The sequence below is a fragment of the Quercus robur genome, chromosome 11 (assembly GCF_932294415.1).
Source record: "Quercus robur chromosome 11, dhQueRobu3.1, whole genome shotgun sequence".
In the NCBI taxonomy this organism is placed as follows: Eukaryota; Viridiplantae; Streptophyta; class Magnoliopsida; order Fagales; family Fagaceae; genus Quercus; species Quercus robur.
In genome coordinates this window covers 48,974,602-48,991,869 of record NC_065544.1, presented here as the reverse complement: position 1 = coordinate 48,991,869, position 17,268 = coordinate 48,974,602, and the positions used below count along the sequence as shown (strand labels likewise).

The 17,268-nt window shown below is 33.2% G+C and overlaps 1 protein-coding gene across 3 annotated transcripts in view; it reads left to right on the top strand.

Annotated features, from left to right (window-relative positions):
* LOC126705497 (wall-associated receptor kinase-like 22) overlaps window positions 1–7,191 on the top strand; it is a 117,329-nt gene extending 110,138 nt beyond the window's left edge. Inside the window, exons 1-3 of one of the 3 annotated variants that reach the window (XM_050404550.1) lie at window positions 1,202–2,187; window positions 4,843–4,974; window positions 5,809–7,191. In XM_050404550.1, the coding sequence (XP_050260507.1) occupies window positions 1,320–2,187; window positions 4,843–4,974; window positions 5,809–7,010 (2,202 nt within the window). In that variant the 5' untranslated portion in view covers window positions 1,202–1,319 and the 3' untranslated portion in view covers window positions 7,011–7,191. Of the gene's footprint in view, window positions 1–1,201; window positions 2,188–4,842; window positions 4,975–5,808 lie in introns of those variants that run through there. The other 2 variants (XM_050404549.1, XM_050404548.1) reach the window with 2 other exon arrangements.
* Window positions 7,192–17,268: the final 10,077 nt, after the last annotated feature.

Below are 17,268 nucleotides of genomic sequence, written 5' to 3'. Positions count from 1 at the left end.
AGTCTAGACGTGTTGCCTTGTATCTGTCCTCCTCTTATCTGCTCTACTAGAGCTCATTCATTTACACGTGTTGCCTTGTATCTGTCCTCCTCTTATCCCTCCTATCTGCTGCCTTGTATCTGTCCTCGTCTTATCTGCTCTACTAGAGCTCATTCATTTACACGTGTTGCCTTGTATCTGTCCTCGTCTTATCTGCTCTACTAGAGCTCATTCATTTACACGTGTTGCCTTGTATCTGTCCTCCTCTTATCTGCTCTTGTATCTGTCCTCCTCTTATCTGCTCTACTAGAGCTCATTCATTTACACGTGTTGCCTTGTATCTGTCCTCCTATTATCTGCTCTACTAGAGCTCATTCCTAAACATATTCTTATAACTTTATTTTGGTGAAATATTCTTATAACTTGAAACCATAGTTTAGAAATCATCAAATTATAATAAAATAACACAAACAGATTTTAAGTGTTTGATGGATTTTTGAGCTTTCCTCAGATTTATGAACATGCCTAATAAAACTTTAAAAAGGTAGCTTTTCATATCTAATGGGCTCTTTTTTTGATAGGCAGAAGTTAGACTTTAAGTCCAAAACATGGTAAGAAGTAAATACCCATGAAAAAAAGGAAACTCTAATTTTTTTAGACTTGGGTACCCTTCTCTTTTTTGTTTATACTATATATTCTTGGTGCTTCTTGATTGTTAATAATGTCATGATTTGTGATCATCAATATTATCAGCCACAACTAGGATTATGCAATAACCCACTCAATTCACTCAAACCGCTCGACTTGCATCGCTCCACATTACCCTCACATGGATATGATATTTATTTCCAAGTGGATAGATTAAACTATTAAAGTGATAGATCGGGTCGCTTGTCGAGTTAAGTTTTTTAAACCACCAAAACTTGAGCCAACACGCCTATATATATATATATATATATATATGTATTCATTTTCCGTAAGCTTATATATCTCATATCTAAGTTTTTTTTCAATAAAATTTATTAACTAAAACTCACCCGCCAAATCCAACCTACAGACACCCTTAACCAACATAGGGTAGAGAAAGTCCTAATATTAATAGGACATGCACTACTAAAGTTACCAGATTAAAAGCCACGCGTCAATATGGGCTGCTAGTCTTTTGCTGACTTCGATGTTGACTTTGGTCTTCTATCCAATTTCCATAGAAATATTTAGAATTTTTATTTTTATTTTGTGGTGGCTTATCATAAGAAGTCAGGGCTTAGCCTTGCTGTTTCACACTGATACTCATCATCATCATCACAGAGAGAGAGAGAGAGAGAGAGAGAGAGAGAGAGATGGGTATGACGGTGGGAATGGTGTTTTTGTTGTGGTCAATGAATGTATTTATAGAAGCAGTGGGTTTGGGAAACAGTTCATGTAGTGGAGCAGCAGCCGTTTGTGGGAACGTTACAATTCCCTACCCTTTTGGAATTAAACCTGGTTGCTACATTGATGATTCGTTTGCGATAGATTGCAACAACACTCTTGTCTCTCCCAAGCCTTTCTTGAGAAGATTAGATCTGGAGGTTCTGGACATTTCATTAGAGGGCACACTTCGCGTCAACTATCCTATGTCATCGAGCTGTCCTGAGAGTGAGACTGAGATCGCAACAAATGTGAGCTTAGCATCGAGTCCCTTTGTCTTCTCAAAATTGAGAAACATATTCGTTGCCATTGGTTGTGATAACTTGGCTTATGTTCTATCCAGTGATGTCTCAAATAGCTCATTAAGAAGTATATATGGTGGGTGCATGTCCGTTTGTGAGAAAGACGCCATACAGTCAAACGGCAGTAGTTGCAATGGCATCGGCTGTTGCAAAACCACAATCGCTTCAGATCTTGATGTATTTACCACAAGAATACAGTCAACGATCCCATTTAAAAGAACCGAAGATTGCAAGTATGCCTCCTTAGTAGATCAGAAGTGGTTCGAGGAAAATTTAACAAACCACTTTGAAGTCCGAAAAATGTCTCACGTTCCTGTGGTATTGAATTGGGAAATAAATGCAAACTTATCTTCTTTTGTAATGGAAACTAATTCATATCATTCAACCTGTCGGTTTGCAAATGGTTCTTCGTTATTGGGTAATATGAGTACGACTTTTGCATGTACTTGCAACTCCGGCTTTGAAGGAAATCCCTATCTTGTTGGTGGATGTCAAGGTAAACTTCTCCCATTCTATTAAATCTATTTATTAATAAATAAAATGTGTGTTTCATTTTCATAGACAAATAAAAATGATTAAATTAATTAATTTTGATGTTGTCACAAAATTTCATGAAAAATTATTCGGTACTCTCGGAGTACTATAAATATGTACTTTCCCATCTCACATGAATGGTGGAATCTACCATGAATTTAATTAGTGGGACTCACCATTCATGTAAGAGAATAGAGTACGCATTTATAGTACTCCAAGAATATACAATAATTTCCCAAATTTCATTTATATTTTGGGCGAACCATAAAATTTCATTTTGGGTACCACAAAGTCTATAGATATATTTTTGTGTCACAACTAGGACATGTGTGACTATAAATGCTGAAGGAGTGAAGCTCCTAACTCTCTGTTGGCTTGCTTTCCCTTGTTCTGTCTTAGCCTACTTCTAGCTTTGCTTATCCTTGTGAGAGCATTCATGCCTCATACCGATAAGTCACTTTACTCCCTTTCTAGTCTATTCACAAGTGTTTAGCATTGGTTTCTACCTTTAACTCATTTATTCATCGTAGGCTGTCAAGGGGTATCCCCTCGAACCCTCTGTTGTTTACTACGTGCTTTCACTATCTATAGGTAGAAAAAGCTTAATCGTGTAAGTGACTATTGACACTTCAAGTGACAAAAAATATGGATTTATGTGAAAATGATGGTTTATTAATCAAAATTGCACATATTATTAAGTTGTAAAAATATTGTGTTCCAAAAAAAAAAATTTTGGTACCATCATTTGTCAAAAATTATGTTTGATAATCTTAGGGTTAAAAAAGAGTTTATTTCTTCTACTTTGCTCCTGTTTGTTCTCTTCCTTTTTTTTTAAGCTTATCAAGCATCTTCAATAATAATAATAATAATAATTATTATTATAGAAAGTGGACTAATGGAATAAGTAAACAAACATGCCTTATATCCTCTTGATTCATAGCCCTTTTTCCCCTCTCAATTTCCTCTTGAACTTTCAACTTAAGGAAACCCTCTCATGAATGAGAATAATGCACATTTGGCTATTACAAGTAAGTTAAATTTTAAAGTTGGCTAAATTGCCAACTACATTCTAGAAGGAACGAATTTCTTGGGTGCCATAAGGAAGAAACTAAAGTTGGCAGACACACACACATACACACACACCACGCACATGCACACGCACAATAGAGAGAGAATTAGTATAAGAACAATGCATGGGAATGCATGTGTTAGTAGAAGCTTACTAAACTTTTTTTTTTTTTTTTGGTTATAAATTGACTCTTGTTAATTAATTCAATTACCAAAGTTGATTAATTATTCATATTACATGCAATAATGTAAAGGCACAAACAAATCACCAAATAATCTAGAGTGCAGCAAAAAGTAAATTTGATACAGTAACTTGTTGACTAATGGGGAAAACCTCTTATAAGGCAAAAATTCCATCGGGTAAATTTTAGGTCAACACTCCCAATAATCACTAATCAAAATCAAAAGATTACAAGTATAAGGAATCTTACACCAAACCTAGCTTATCCTAAAGTATCTACCTACAGTAGAATCCTCACACCAATCCTCAATTAGTCTTGATTTTGTAGAGTCTTCTTCCCTTTGCACAGATCTCAGTACGTGATTAACTTCTAGCAACTTGAAGCTTGTTGTTGGATACAAAGTTCTTCAATACACTTGAAGAGAAGGAAGCGCTTAGTCACAAAACCCTAAGGCACATAAGAATGTAGCTTCACAATAAATGTAAAAACTTTCTATGTGAGTCTCTATGTGTGATAATGGCTAAAAAAATAATCCTTTTCTATATCATCTAGAAGTTTAGCAAACAAAACCCTAGAAGTCCAAGTCATCATAGGCTAAAAAACAGATCAAGAATTTCTAGATCTACGAAGCTCGATAGATTGAGTAGTATGAAGCTTGTATCGAGGTTCATTAAGTATTGATGGAAGCTTGTATCGAGCTTATGTCAAGCTTGTGTCGAGGTTCACTATTTTCAACTTTTCACACTTGTTTCTTTGTACAGTCTTCATGTAGTCTTCAATAATATCAATTGTTTTGTTTGTAAGATATACTCCATGATATTCTAAAATCCAGTTAGAACGACCCAAATACAAATAAAGTGTATTTTGTCAAAGAATATACCAACTACTGAAAAATATGACCCTAACACTATGACCCTTGCCATAGCAGAATTAATTTCCTCACACATTGTTTAAAACAATTTAAAATGGTTCATAATATAGGTGGGTATGGTTTGTGCTATTGTCTTTATCAAGATTTCTCATCCCACTTTCAAAAACAACATAAAAATGGTAGAACTTGTCACATCATATTTTGTTTTTAAAAACTGGTAGAATAAATGATTGTATATATTAATACAATCATGTCTATTAATAATTAATAAATTTCATATTTATAAAAGTAATAACATAAAAAAAGAAAAGAAAAGAAAACATATTTGTTGAATATTTTCGGGACATCAGACTGTTTAGTGATTACTGACTAGTAGTATTATACAGCAGAAATGACTTTTTGGATGAATGTCAATGTTGCATTGTCGTGTTTTATTGTTGATAATTTTGAACATCTATTCTAATGTTGTGTTTGTTATTACATGCCACTATGTCAGATATTGATGAATGTGCAAATCTTGAAGTATGTAGTTTTTACAATCTTCGATATCCTTGTGTAAATGTTCTTGGGGGATACTATTGTGATCCAGTTTCAGATTACAAGTCTCGCAACAAAATTATCATAATAGGTATGTCCTTTATTTTACCCTCTCTGAGATCTACAATAATTGAAAAAAGATTTACCTAAAATAGGAAGGTGAGTTCAGAACTCCAAATGGTAAAGGCATAGGGATAATGTTGAATGAAGAATAACCTAATTGTTGCTTACTGTTTCCATTTTGTCTCTTAATCTTTTTATGTTTTTAATACTTCTTTTGGGGTGACTCCCTTAAATCAAGTCAACTTTTAAACATTTTCTATTTATTCCGTCCACGAGCGAGCTGGTTACTAATAAATGGTATTATGAAGATGACCCATAGGTTGTTTTTATTTACTCCCAAAAAAAAAAAAAAAAAAAGATGACCCACAAGCAAACTTGAAAGAATTTATGTGAATATTCAACAAATTTTCCAAGAATTTTAGAGTATTATTCTCTTTGATTACTACTTTTCAATGTGAGTTAACATACTTTTGTCACAGAATAGTTTGTCGAGCCTTTTGGCATTCAAAGAAGTTGTCTCTATTTTATATAAAACTATTTTAAGCTTTCGATTGGTCTTGGCTCTTGAGGTATATTGGACCCTCCAGAACATAATGCTTGTTCTTTTCTATTATCTTTCTTTTTTTTTTTTCTTTTTCTTTTTTTTGCTAAACTTCTTTTTTGTTATCTTTTATCCTCCATCTACAGCCCACTTTTAGTGTATCATTCTCTTTGATTACTACTTGTCAATGTAAGTTAACGTACTTTTGTCATGGGATTGTTTGTCTAGCCTTTTGGCATTCAAAAAAGATGTCCCTATTTTATTCAAAACTATTATAAGCATTTCTAGGAGTGATCTTTCTCATTTCATTGTGTTAACCAGGTATTAGCACAGGATTTGGGCTATTATTTTTGTTTATTGGTGGATGGTGGTCATACAAAGTGGTACAAAAAAGGAAGAATATTAAGCGCAAGGAGAAGTTCTTCAAACGAAATGGTGGTTTATTATTGCAACAACAATTGTCTTCAAGTGAAGTGGCTGTTGAGAAAACCACCAAATTGTTTAATTCAAAGGAATTGGAAAAAGCCACTGACAATTTTAATGTGAATAGAATTCTTGGCCAAGGAGGACAGGGCACTGTTTATAAAGGTATGTTGACAGATGGGAAAATTGTTGCAGTAAAAAAGTCCAAGGTAATTGATGAAGGAAAACTCGAAGAATTCATTAATGAAGTCGTCATTCTTTCACAAATTAACCATAGGAATGTGGTTAAACTACATGGTTGTTGTTTGGAGACAGAAGTTCCTCTGCTAGTTTATGAATTCATTCCTAATGGAACTCTATCTCAATATCTCTATGACCAAAATGAGGAGTTTCTAGCAACATGGGATATGCGGTTACAAATTGCTACAGAAGTTGCAGGAGCTCTTTTCTACTTACACTCAGCAGCTTCTACACCCATTTACCATCGAGACATTAAGACTACAAACATTCTCTTAGATGATAAGTACAGAGCAAAAGTAGCAGATTTCGGGACTTCAAGATCCATTGCTGTTGATCAAACTCATCTAACCACAATAGTACAGGGCACTTTTGGATATTTAGACCCTGAGTATTTCCAATCAAGTCAGTTTACAGAAAAGAGTGATGTTTATAGTTTTGGTGTTGTCCTTGTTGAGCTCTTAACCGGAGAAAAAGCTATTTCTTCTACAAGGACAAAAGAATGCAGAAGTTTAGCCACATATCTCATTCATTCAATGGAGGAGAACAATTTGTTTGATATTATTGATGCTAGAGTTATGAAGGATGCTAAGCAGGAAGAAATCATAGCAGTTGCAAACCTTGCAAAAATGTGCTTGAACTTGAATAGGAAGGAACGACCTATAATGAAAGAAGTTACAAAGCAGTTGGAGGCAATCCAAACATTGCAAAAAACTCCTAATGTTCAACAAACCTACGAAGAGGTTGAATATGTTAGAACTGAGATGTACGAGCAATGGGATGATGTTTCTACATCAACAATGTCAGGTGCGGACAGTGGTTTAGCTTCAACTTCAGGCTCTCGCCCACTGTTATCTTTTTAATTAGGCTGAAGTAAAAGCTTTCATTGCAATATTTATTTAGTTTCATCTTGTGATGCTATATCTTTAACTCTTTTTTTTTTCTTTTCTTTTTTTTGTATTATAAAACTCATTTCATGGAATTAGTTCTTTAAGGTGGATTAACCTTACGCTCTTGTGGTTGTACAATATAGCAAAAGTTTGCATTTTGGTATTATAAGAATCCATTAGTATTATATGGATCAAATGATTTGCCTTTCAAATTATTGGTGTCAGTAGTATGCTATGTGCCTAAGAGCGTTACAATAGTCATAATATGGTTAATCTCATATACCATACATGTCCAAGGCCTCTTCTTGTAGTTTAAGCACCCATCGCACAATTGCATTTTCTTGAAATTGGAAGTTTCCATTGTTGCACTTTCCATTGAGTGAATAGTCTTAAATTGCCATTTCATTTTTTTTTTTTTTTTTGTATTCCTCTTATGAAACAAAATGCCGAGACAAAAAGAATCATTCAAGCACACTAGGAATTGAAAATTTCTTGCATTAGTTGTTGGATTTCCCTCCTTAAGTGAATAGTCATAATTTTTTTTTTTTTTTTTCACAAGTAGGTGGCAATGGAACACATACAAATATTAATCTCCTCTCCCTTAAGATCATGCATTTGGTTTCCTTTATGTGATGAAAATTATACCCTTCCAAGAAATGTGATAGGTTAATTAGTTATTTGCGTGACACATATGGAAATTTAAGATTACCAAAGAAATCGCATTGCACAATTCATGATAACTAGTCACAAAACCTTGTTTTGCGTGCATGAAAAATTATGGCCAAAATAGGGAATTAGGCCCATTTTTCAAACAATATAATTAGTAGTCACGGTTTCAAAAGTATATATTTTACTAACATCTCGAGTCTTAAAAACTCGATTTTAGGCTATAAATCGACTCTCAAAGACTCGGTTTTCATGGTCTGATCACGTTTGATGTGGCATTTTTTTCACGTGGTGTCCACCTGGAAATCGAGTCTTAGAGACTCAATTTATAAACCCTTTACAAAACAAATATAATGTTTTAAGCACACCAGCCTTTACACTTCTCATCTCATCAAAGAAAAAAAAAAAAAAAAAACCAAAAACAAAGATCAGATTAGCGTGGGACCATGGGTGGGTGGGTTTCAAGTTGGCATGGGTGGCTTCAGCTCGGCGTGGGCCGTGTGTGGTCGTAGGGCGTGGGTGGCCATTGGTGGTCATTAGTGCTCATGGCTAGCCGTAGGTTGGGTTCAAATCGTCGTCGATTGAGATCGGAGTGGGTGGTTTCAGATCAGCATGGTCATGGGGCGTGGGTGGCCATCGGTGGTCGTGGCTAGCCGTGGGTCGGGTTCAGATCGCCGTGGGTTGAAAAAGCTGAGTAGAATGGGTTTTCTTGGTGGATTAGTTCTCTGTAACTTTGTTTTTTTTTTCAAAATTTTTGGTTTAACCTCTCTTATGTGTTTTGCTTGGTGAGTTTTTCTCTCTTAGTGAGTTTTTCTCTGTAACTTTGTTTTTTTCAAAATTTTTCTTGTTGAGTTTTGCTTGGTGTTGTGCTTAAAACATTATGGTTGTTTTGTAAATGGCTTATAAGGTGAACGCCACGTGGAAAAAATTCCACATTAGATGTGATCAGACCATGAAAATCAAGTCTTTGAGACTCAATTTATAGGCCCAAAATCGAGTCTTTGAGACTCGAGATGTTAGTAAAATATATTCTTTTGAAACCATGCCTACTAATTATATTGTTTGGAAAATGGGCTTAATTCCCAATTTTGGCCAAAAATTATCAAATAACTTTTAAAAAAAAAAGTAAATATGGAAACATTTAATTGTAGTTGGATATATGACACGTGAAATTCATTTGATTTTTAAATTTTACATGTGTTACAACTAAATAATAAGATTTGTAGGTTGTAATTCTACATACACTAAGATTTGTAGATAATATGTTTAGCTGAAAATAAAAAACACTTTTTGTACTGTTTTAGTCAATTCATCCACATGGTTGAATTCAATTGGGCAGTTTAAGAACCTAATAATTATATCTAAGTTCTACCCTATTGAAGTGCATTGCCCAATGAAGTACATCGTAAAAATTAATTGTCTTTGAAAAAGATAGCACCATCTTTACAACATTGGTCAGTTAAACCGTGTAATTGAGTTCAATTGAGGAACCCAAGGTAAAATTCCTAAAAATCTATATCTAAGTTTTTCCTTATTAAGTAATGCTATATTGGCAAGGGATAAGGTTTTCCTCCAACTAGTTGCCATCTCTATATCTAGCTTACTAATAAGTTTTATTAGGTGCGCCTTACATATGGCTTTAGGGCAACCCTCTCAACAATTAAGAGATCTATTTGAGGAACATGAAGACTAGTTGAAGTAACAAGCCTCCCAATATAATCTCCTTCAACTTATTATGTGGCAATTTATTAGACTATTCACGCATATTATTTAAATAAGTCTTATGACTAAAAATCTACATGAATAATTTTTTGGGGTAATTACGCTCTCCTTCCTTGAGATTTGAGGGAATGACACTCAACCCCAAATCTGAATGGAAAAAACACTCTCCTCCCTTGAGGTTTGAAAAAATTAATATTCCTCTCCTTTTGTTTATATTACTAATGAAATATTCTAAATTTCTATAAGAATCTTTTACAAATTTAACCATGGTTATTAAAAAAAATAACTGATAAATTTAGAATAAAAGTGCAAAATTTATTAAGTGCTAAAACACTTTCAACGGAAAATCTTTCCATAATCCGTTAAAAAAAGAAAAAAGAAAATAATGATAAGAAAAATTCTTACTTAATATTTTAAGATAAACTTAAATTAAAATTTTAATACAATGAATTTTAATTTTGAAAGGGAGGATAATTCTTGAAACTTGCCCTTAAATAAAGGACATGTTGATACATAACATTTTTAATATTAATTTAATAAAGTTTGGTCAATTGAATGTCAAGGGATAAAGTGTTTTTTCCCCTTAAATTTGGGTGAAGTATAATTTCTCCAAACTTAAAGGGAGATGAGTGTTATTATCCTAACTTCTTTAAGGGTCATGCTAACAAGTACTCTTAGGGCATTAGTTAGAGGGCGTTTGGGCTCTGCGTCTCATGTCTACGTTTTCTCAAAGCGCGTTTTCTCCTTTTTTTTTTTTTTGGCCCGCATTTGTTGACTTTGGAAGACAAATTTTACTGTTATGAACAGTGTATGCATTGTTCACGCACTGTGCATACACTGTTCACGTATTAAAAAATATTAAAAATGGGTCCCACGGTACTATTTACATATTTAAAAATTATTTTACTACAGTGTTTTCAGTTTTCAGTTTCAGCAATAATAAGTTCAATCCAAACGGACCCTTAATAATCCATTTTAGAAAAGTTTTGACACTACTTTTATGGGAAATGAAAAAAACTGACAAAATATTAATTACTTTTTTCTCTTTTCGCTTAAAAACTTTTTTTAAATGAATTATTAACCAATGCCTTAAGGGCATTCGTTACCGTTTTCCTTCCTTTAATAGTTATGCAGTAGGTTAGAGGTAAACTTTTTCCATTAAGAAAGTATTATTAATACTTAATACTCTTGTAGGTTTACCATTGACAACACTAAATCGTCTATTATTAATAACTAGCTACCTTGATACAATTGTGAAATACAATTTACTCTGAACATATTGTATATATTTATATGATTATACTAACCAAATCTGAGAACCTCTTGCTGAACGTTGTAGCATCAAACCGGATTGGACCGAACTGATTTTGTATACATATAATTTTTTTATATATAAGAAAACCTTAACAAAAAATTTATCTATCTATGGGGATTCTAACCTTTTACCCCTATTTTTTAAAATATTTGGCAATATGCCCCTATTTCCAAACTATCTAGGTTTATGCCTCTATTTTAATAGTCGATTACCTTAAAATCGAGTTTCAATGAAATACCCAATTTGTACAAAATCGAGTTATGCCTGATCAAACTTTAAAAAAAAAAAAAAATGCATGGAACTTGAGTTCCAAAATGCCACTATAGGTGTTCTTGAACGCTGCTATAGCTGATCAAACTAAAAAAAATTGCATGGAACTCGAGCATAACCTATAGCTACGTTTTGATTGTCCTATAGTGGTGTTTTTAATGGAACTCAAGTTCCATGCATTTTTTTTTTTTTTAAGTATGATCAGGCATAACCTATAGCTACGTTTTTGTTGTCCTATAGTGGCGTTTTTAATGGAACTCGAGTTCCATGCAATTTTTTTTTTTTTTTTTTTTTTTTTTTAAGTTTGATCGGGCATAACTTGATTTTGTACAAATCGAGTATTTCATTGAAACTTGATTTTAAGGTAATCAAGTATCGAAACAGAGGCATTTACCTCTAAAGTTTCAAAATAGGGGTATATTGCTTAATTTTTTTAAAAATAAGGGTAAAATGCTAGAATCCCCATCTATGTATCTATATCTATATATATTTGATAATTTAAAAATAAAGCCCAAATTGAATGGAAAAATAGCACAACAATTATAATTGGAAGCCCAACAATGTAGGCCGAAGATTAAAAGTTGGAATGGATTGAACAAGATAGATTAAACCTGGACAAATTGAGACTAATGACTTGTTTAGTCAAATTTAGTCTAGGGTTTTAATGAAAGTAATTGCTACGTCGACAACATTTTCACAATAAATCTAGGTGATAAGTTGTTACCAGTTTTAATTTGAACCCACAATTGAAATTACTTTGGGTAAACTACATATTTGTTCTCTATCATTTACACCATATTTCAATTTGGTCCCTAACCTTTCAGTGTCGTGCCAATTTAGTCCCTACCTATTTTAGATGAAAATTACTAATATGACAAACGACCAAAAGAAAATTTTAGTTTATTGTCACATCTACAGAAACTAATTTTTTATTTTGACCATTAAACACGTCATCAATTTTCATCCAAATGATAATGGTAAAAACTAAATTAATACGGTACTGAAAGGTTAAGGATCAAATCGACATAATTGAAAAATTATAGATCAAATTGAAATATAGTGTATAGAATATAGACTAAATACGTAGTTTACCCAATTACTTTTTTATCTACCAGCCAATAACAAAGGGGCCAGACCCACGTATGTGCCAGGCTCTCCTGACATTCCATAATTTTTTTTTTCATATATAATATAGCTTAAAATTAGTTTAGACCCAAGACAAAATAGAGTTAGGCCCCTTGCTTCAAATTAGTCTGCTTTCATTATCGAAATGCCTGTCCAAGCTTTGATTTTACTTGTTCATCTCTCCTATTGTACATCACCTCCTTATTTTATAAATTAGTTGTGACGATTAGAACCCAATGATCTATATCTCGATTCTGAGTGTTTTGGATTCCCACGATTGGCAATCTTCCAGATTTGAGGATTAGGATTGATTGGTTTACAACAAAGAAAAATTCTTAAAGGCTTATCAAAAAGAATCTTTAGGCCTAAGCGGCTAAGCCCCTTTAGTTAAAATCCAATTCCTTGCAAAATCTCTAATGATTTTAAATGTATCTCGTAAACAATTTTTGAAAAATCCAAAATATGGGCTAGAGACTTTCTCTTTGGCATGATGCAGCTTTTGGATCCATTCATCTACTTCTTTGGTGCTGTGCAACAATGGTATGGCAATGCCTATTGAGAAAAGCAATAGAACTAGAGCTAGCTTTGTCATTCTCTTTTTCTCTTTCACTCATAATAAAAGTTAGAGGGTAGGGCGGCTCTTTATAGTGGAAGATTATATATATATATATATATATATATAATGTTTTTGGAGAATCAGAAACATTTTCTCCATTTTAACTTTTATGAACACATTGCACAAGAATCTGGACCTAAGAATATGGATTGTAACGTGTCAGATAGCAGAAGCATAATAATTGGTATTAAAAAAAATTAACGTTTAGCACACAACAGTTTTATATTACATATTGTAATTGGAATGATAATATTTTTACTTTGTTACTAAATATCTTTAATATGAATCAAGATATCAAAAGAGTTGTGCTCCGCTATAATTATTGGTGTCAAAAATCAAATCCGACATGCTGATGATATCAATTTATTCTTCAATCTTAGAATCAAATCAAATTATAATATATATATATATATATATATTCATTCTCCAAAAAAAAAAAAAAATTAGAATATATATTTCATTTTGTTTTCCCAAATATAAATACAATTTTTTTTTCTTCACATGCATCCTCATGGTTTGACCAAAAAGTCACTATTTTTATTTTCCAGCTATGTAGCCGGACAAACTTTTGGCGGGTTTAAAAAATGCAAAAGAGTTAGACAAATGTGCAGAGTGCAATAATGCTTCGGTTACGATCAATAATTTTTTGAGGAATATGCGTGGCTAATTGTACTGTCGTCAAGAAACAGCTCAAACAAAAAACAAGTCTACCAAGTTACCAACCTAAAAAAAATATAAGAAACAGCTCAAACAAAAAACAAGCCTACCAGGTTACCAACCATACCAGGTGACAATACTAAAATTACATGCTCGTCAATGCAGCGGACAAATATTAAATCTACATGCTTTCATAAAAAAAATAATAATAATAAATAAATAAAAAATTCTACATGCTCGTCCATATAGATGACGAGCATCCAATCCATGGGAGAAAATTATTAGGTACTCCTAGAATATTATAAATGTGTAGTCTCTTCTCTCACATAAATGGTGGGTCCACCATGAATTTAATTAATGGAACTCACTATTCATGTGAGAGGAGAGAGTACACATTTAAGGTACTCCAAGAGTATACAATAATTTCTCATCCATAGGACCATCCATGAGAAGATGACTACATAGCATTAATGGCACAGTTATAAATGGTTTTGTAACCAATGAGGTCCAATGGTCAGAAAGGGCAACCATGAACCAGTTAAGCCTCCATTTAAGTTTAGATAGATGTTACTCAGAATAGCCAAGAGAGACATTAAGAGGTTGCTTTCAGTTACACACATAATGAGCCTCCTAATAGTTGTACTAGGGCTATAAATAAGCCACCAAGTACTAGGAGAAAGATATACAAATTCAAATAGACAAAATTATATTCGGATTCTCTGAGAGATATTGATCCTATTGACTTAATCATTGGAGAACCGTTGGCTTACGCCACTCCAATGTCTTTTTCTTTTATCTTTACAAGGAACATTACCTCATCCAAGCTTAGATGAGGTTATCGACTAACGGCCATTTTTGGCTTCATCACTGGGTTCAAATGAAGGAGGTTTCCTAATCTTAGTAGCTTGCTCGAAGCCATATGCAATTTAAATCAACTTTGGCTCTGAACCTTTTAGTTTCCTAGAACAAATACCAATTGGAACTCTTTTACTATCATATCCTTCTAGGACACTAATTCCAGGGAAGCCCCCAATTGCAAGGGCAGAAGTAACACTAACACTTGAAGGTCCTAAATATGGAGTCACTAATGCCTCAAGATTATACTCTATCCAGCAGAGTTAGGAAATTTTTTCAAGAGAAAATTTTTTGGTTTTTGTTTTATATTAGGAAACTAAATAATAAAAGGCTGAAAATTAGATTTAAATTATATAGGTTTACATATGGCAAATTTTTATGGGTGGAACATGGGGTGGATTAGGAAAGATGGAGAAATTATAAGGTCCATATGGTGGACAAGTGATGTGGTCCACCATTTCACTAAAAGACTCACACCTGTTTAAAATTACTGAGTTAATTTTTTTTTTTTTTTAAATAGAAACTGATTACTGACTCAGCAATTTTAAATAAATGGGAGCCTTTTAATGGAATGGTGGACAAGTGAAGTAGTCCACTAGAAAACTGTATAATTTCTTAGAAAGATGGGACAGAACATTTGGACTTATAGCCAAGCTAACTTTTGTTTGGGTTATTTAAAAAAAAAAAAAAACTAGACAGAACTTCATAAAATTAAGAAATGCCGACTAAACTAGCTTGATGTTCAAAAATAAACTACAGTGGAAGGGTTAAGGGTTGAGGTTTTGCCCATATTCAAGTAAATCTTTTGAACCTAGAGGGGCCCAAAGCTCGGGACCTGGGATTGTGGGAAGTGGAATTGGAGAGTGATGCGCAGGTGGTAGTCAAAGCAGTCACAGGTGCAGAATCGGGGCCAAGCTCAATCCTGAAGGGGGTAGAAGGAATAAGAATGGGGCTGTGTTCCTTCAAGTTCTGGTCGGTTAGCCATGTTCGCAGACCGAGCAACAATGCTGCACATATTATGGCTAGGGAAGCTAGTAGTAGTCATGAATGTCATATTTGGGTGGAAGACACCCCCCTGTAACAGCAAACCAGGTTCAGTTGGATGTATTTTGTGAGGACAGTTTGCCCTAAGTAATGAAAATGCTGTGAGTAACGAGGGGCCCAAAGGGGCCCGAGCCTCCCCTGGCCCAAAAGAAACTATTTTTATTGGGTGTGTTTAGACCTTTTTTGGGGTTGGCCCTTCTATTCTAAAACCTTAGTCCTTTCCCGTAAAAGCCCATACAGCCCAACCCAAAATAATTAAAAGCCATATTCAAAATTTTGCCCAAGGTCGGTTACAACTTAACCTAATTCAGGAAAATAATAATAATAATAATAAAGAAAAGAGAGAGAACGAGAGACTATAAAAGAGAGACCTCATCCAAAAAAAAGAAAAAGAAAAAAGAAGAGAAGAGAGTGATGGTGACAGTGAGTGACTCACTCCGCCACTGCCGCCGCCATAGCGTTCATACACGCCTCTAATTGCCGCCACTGTCGTTAGCCACTGCAGCCTTCAGCCTCCATCCCGAATCCCGATCTGCTTTAAGTATGATTTTTGTCAGTACAATTATAATGTTTGTGAGTTTGTCATCTGTGATTGTGTGTGTTAAGGAGTCTCTATCTTATTTATGCAAAAAAAAAAAAAAAAAAAGGAGTTTGTGTTTAGGGGTGTGCAGAAAACCCACCGACCCGCCAAACCCGACCCACCGGGTTGGGTCGGTTTTTAAGGCTTGGTGGGTTGGGTTGGGTTACAAAAAAAAAAAATTATAGCAGGTTGGGTTGGGTTTGGGTCATAAAATTACAAACCCGCCAAACCCAACCCGACACACCATATTTAATATATATTTAAAATATATTTTATAATTAATAATTTTTTTAAATCAATTGTAGGGCACTTATATATATATATATATATATATATATTTAAATATATATTATATATTTAATAATTTTAAAAAAACACCAGCTGTAGAGCAACATTTCCTCAATTCCTCCTACTAATACTAATTTAATATATATAAAAATATATATTATATAAATAATAAATTTTTTTAAATAACCAATTCTTCCTATCCTATATAAAAGCCAATTAGTTCACATAAATCCTAATAAATTACTATTGTTGTTTAGTTATTAGTGTTGAGCCTTTAAGGAGTTACATTGATACTAATCTTTAGGTTTTTTTAATATATTAATATTTATATTTTTTTTTCTACTCAATTTATTAATAATAATAATAATAATAAAAATTTGTCAAACTCATGGGTTCAACCCGACTCAACCCGACTCATGTGGATTGTGTTGGGTTGGATTGGGTTGGGTTGGATTTATGTGATGAGTTGAGTTAGGTTGAATATTTTTTGACCCATCATAATGGGTTGGGTCAAAAAATCTCCTAAATCGGATCCATGCACATCCCTATCTGTGTTATTTCTTTTTGCATCTGCTAAGTGTCTGAGACAGTGAGAATTGAGAAGTGAGTTGTGATCTGTGAATAAAGTTATAATACTGTTTGGTGTTTTGAGACTTTTGCTCATAGTGGGGGCAAGAATGACAGTCAGACAGAGTTAAGAGAGAGAGAGAGAGAGAGAAGACATAATATAATAAACATGTTACACAGTAAAAAATTGGGACTTGGCCACGTTACTGACTCATAATTTTATAATTAATATTTTTAAATTAGATAAGTTAGGGTGTAAGTTTCTTGTTTAGGTGAAAAAATGTTGTGAAAATATATGTTGTAACATTTAAATAATGAAAACTAATAGTACCAAACGACACTTAATTATTTTGTATTTAAAAAAAATTTAAGGTGGTCATAAATTTTTTTTAAGAGTAAAAAAATCATAAATATTTTAAAATTTTATATATAATAATTATTATTTTTATTTTAACTTAAATTGATAGTATTATATCCATAACATTTTCATAAGATAAATTTTTATTAATTTTAATTTAAACTTATT